Source organism: Sinocyclocheilus grahami, unplaced genomic scaffold (genome assembly GCF_001515645.1).
Source record: "Sinocyclocheilus grahami isolate Dianchi unplaced genomic scaffold, SAMN03320097.WGS_v1.1 scaffold8466.1, whole genome shotgun sequence".
NCBI classification, from domain to species: domain Eukaryota; kingdom Metazoa; phylum Chordata; class Actinopteri; order Cypriniformes; family Cyprinidae; genus Sinocyclocheilus; species Sinocyclocheilus grahami.
This window is the reverse complement of record NW_015512070.1, coordinates 8,000-9,456: the sequence shown is the minus strand read 5'-3', so window position 1 is coordinate 9,456 and position 1,457 is coordinate 8,000. Positions and strand designations below refer to the sequence as shown.

Sequence of the window (1,457 nt, the reverse complement as noted above, 5' to 3'; positions counted from 1 at the left end):
GGCATCGTCACGTTCCCCCTGTCATCCTCACATCGGAGAGTTTTGTGGGGCACCTCAGACGGTTCCCTCTGGGTCTGACCTCTCGGTACTTGCGTACTAAGCGAGGACGAACGATCAGACCCACCGATTGGCAGCGTCCTCTTGCGGCTGCCACCGTTAAACATGGCTTTGACGTCTTCCCAGGCATGGGACACGTCGTCCGGCGAGTTTTTATCGGTTAGTTTTAAGTGTCTTCTCCACGAATTGAAGTTTGCTGCGTCGGGTTGCGTGTATTTGGACTCCGGCGTGCGATGAGAGTGAAAGATGAACTTGTTTGGAGAGAAATACATGTTGCAGAACGAACACTTAATGCACTTCGCTCTCGAGCTGTTGTATCTGGCCGGGATGAAATTGCCCCGGCTGCCCCACGCGCATTCGTGCGACACGTCAAAAGCGAAATTTTCTGGCAATTTCGGCGGGCTGTGGGCGCCCAGAAACGACTTGCAGAGCCTCTCGGCCTCTCGCTTTGTAATCATCCCGCAGCGTCTCGAGGAAATAGGCATAGCCCCCGCGCGCCTGAGAATCTCCAGCTGGACCGGAGTGCACTGCACACAAGTGATGCCCAGGGCCACGCGCCGGTTGTGGATTTCGTTATAGCTGTAGTTCTTCAGGAGAGTGTTGGATATTTGAGCTAGGCAAAGTCTCTCTTGACCGTCTATGACTAGTGAAACGATCGGTATTCCATATAAAGAGGTCTCACTGACTTGGTTCGGCTTGAGCGTTGGGCCAGAGTAAGACTGCAAGTCTTGTTTAGAGTTCGGCGAACAGCTGGAGTCTCTTCCAGCCGGCAGCTGATTTGGGATGGATTCCATTCCTGGAAATCTGCGATGGTGGATAGAAGGAATATTTTTAAGTACATTATTGTGTATAGCCTACTGATTTACAGACTGAAACAAAAAACGACTAGGCTATTGTTGTCTTATTTTACAGAATTGTAAAAAGATCAAATGTAACAATAATCATAATAGCCTAATGAGAAGAAGAAGAAGCAGAAAATCATATCTTATGCCTCGATGGCCACCATTGTTACATTAATCTATTTTTTTTTAATCCGTCTAAAGATCTTTGTAAATAGGTTATAGGCTACCGAGATGGCCGTAGTGGTAGGCTATTAACTTCTGCGAAATTCATTTGAATTTATTTACCGTTTGGTTACAATACAAGTTTACTTTTTGTGTTGAACAAAAGACAGTTTAGAAAAAGCAAACAAGTGTTGTGTCAACACTAGAGATTATAGAGGAAATTATTCCTTGAGCCTTGCCAAAGAGCTTAACAAAGGTGTAAGAAGCTTTAAGCCGCTTTAATTGTAATTACTAAAGATGTGTTTTACATCTTTGATCTGTTGATAAACCAAATGAACTATAATTAAGATTACAACTAATTTTTCTATTGAAGTAAAACTTAAAATGCGCGTCAAG

The 1,457-nt window shown here is 44.5% G+C and overlaps 1 protein-coding gene across 1 annotated transcript; it reads right to left on the bottom strand.

The window, feature by feature from the left end:
• Positions 1 to 8: 8 nt before the first annotated feature.
• On the bottom strand, positions 9 to 851 carry LOC107578036 (SKI family transcriptional corepressor 1 homolog-B-like; the record flags this gene model as incomplete). Its single annotated transcript, XM_016264039.1, has 1 exon — positions 9 to 851. A coding segment is annotated over exon 1 (843 nt), but the record flags the coding sequence as incomplete, so codon positions are not given.
• Between the last annotated feature and the right edge of the window lie 606 nt (positions 852 to 1,457).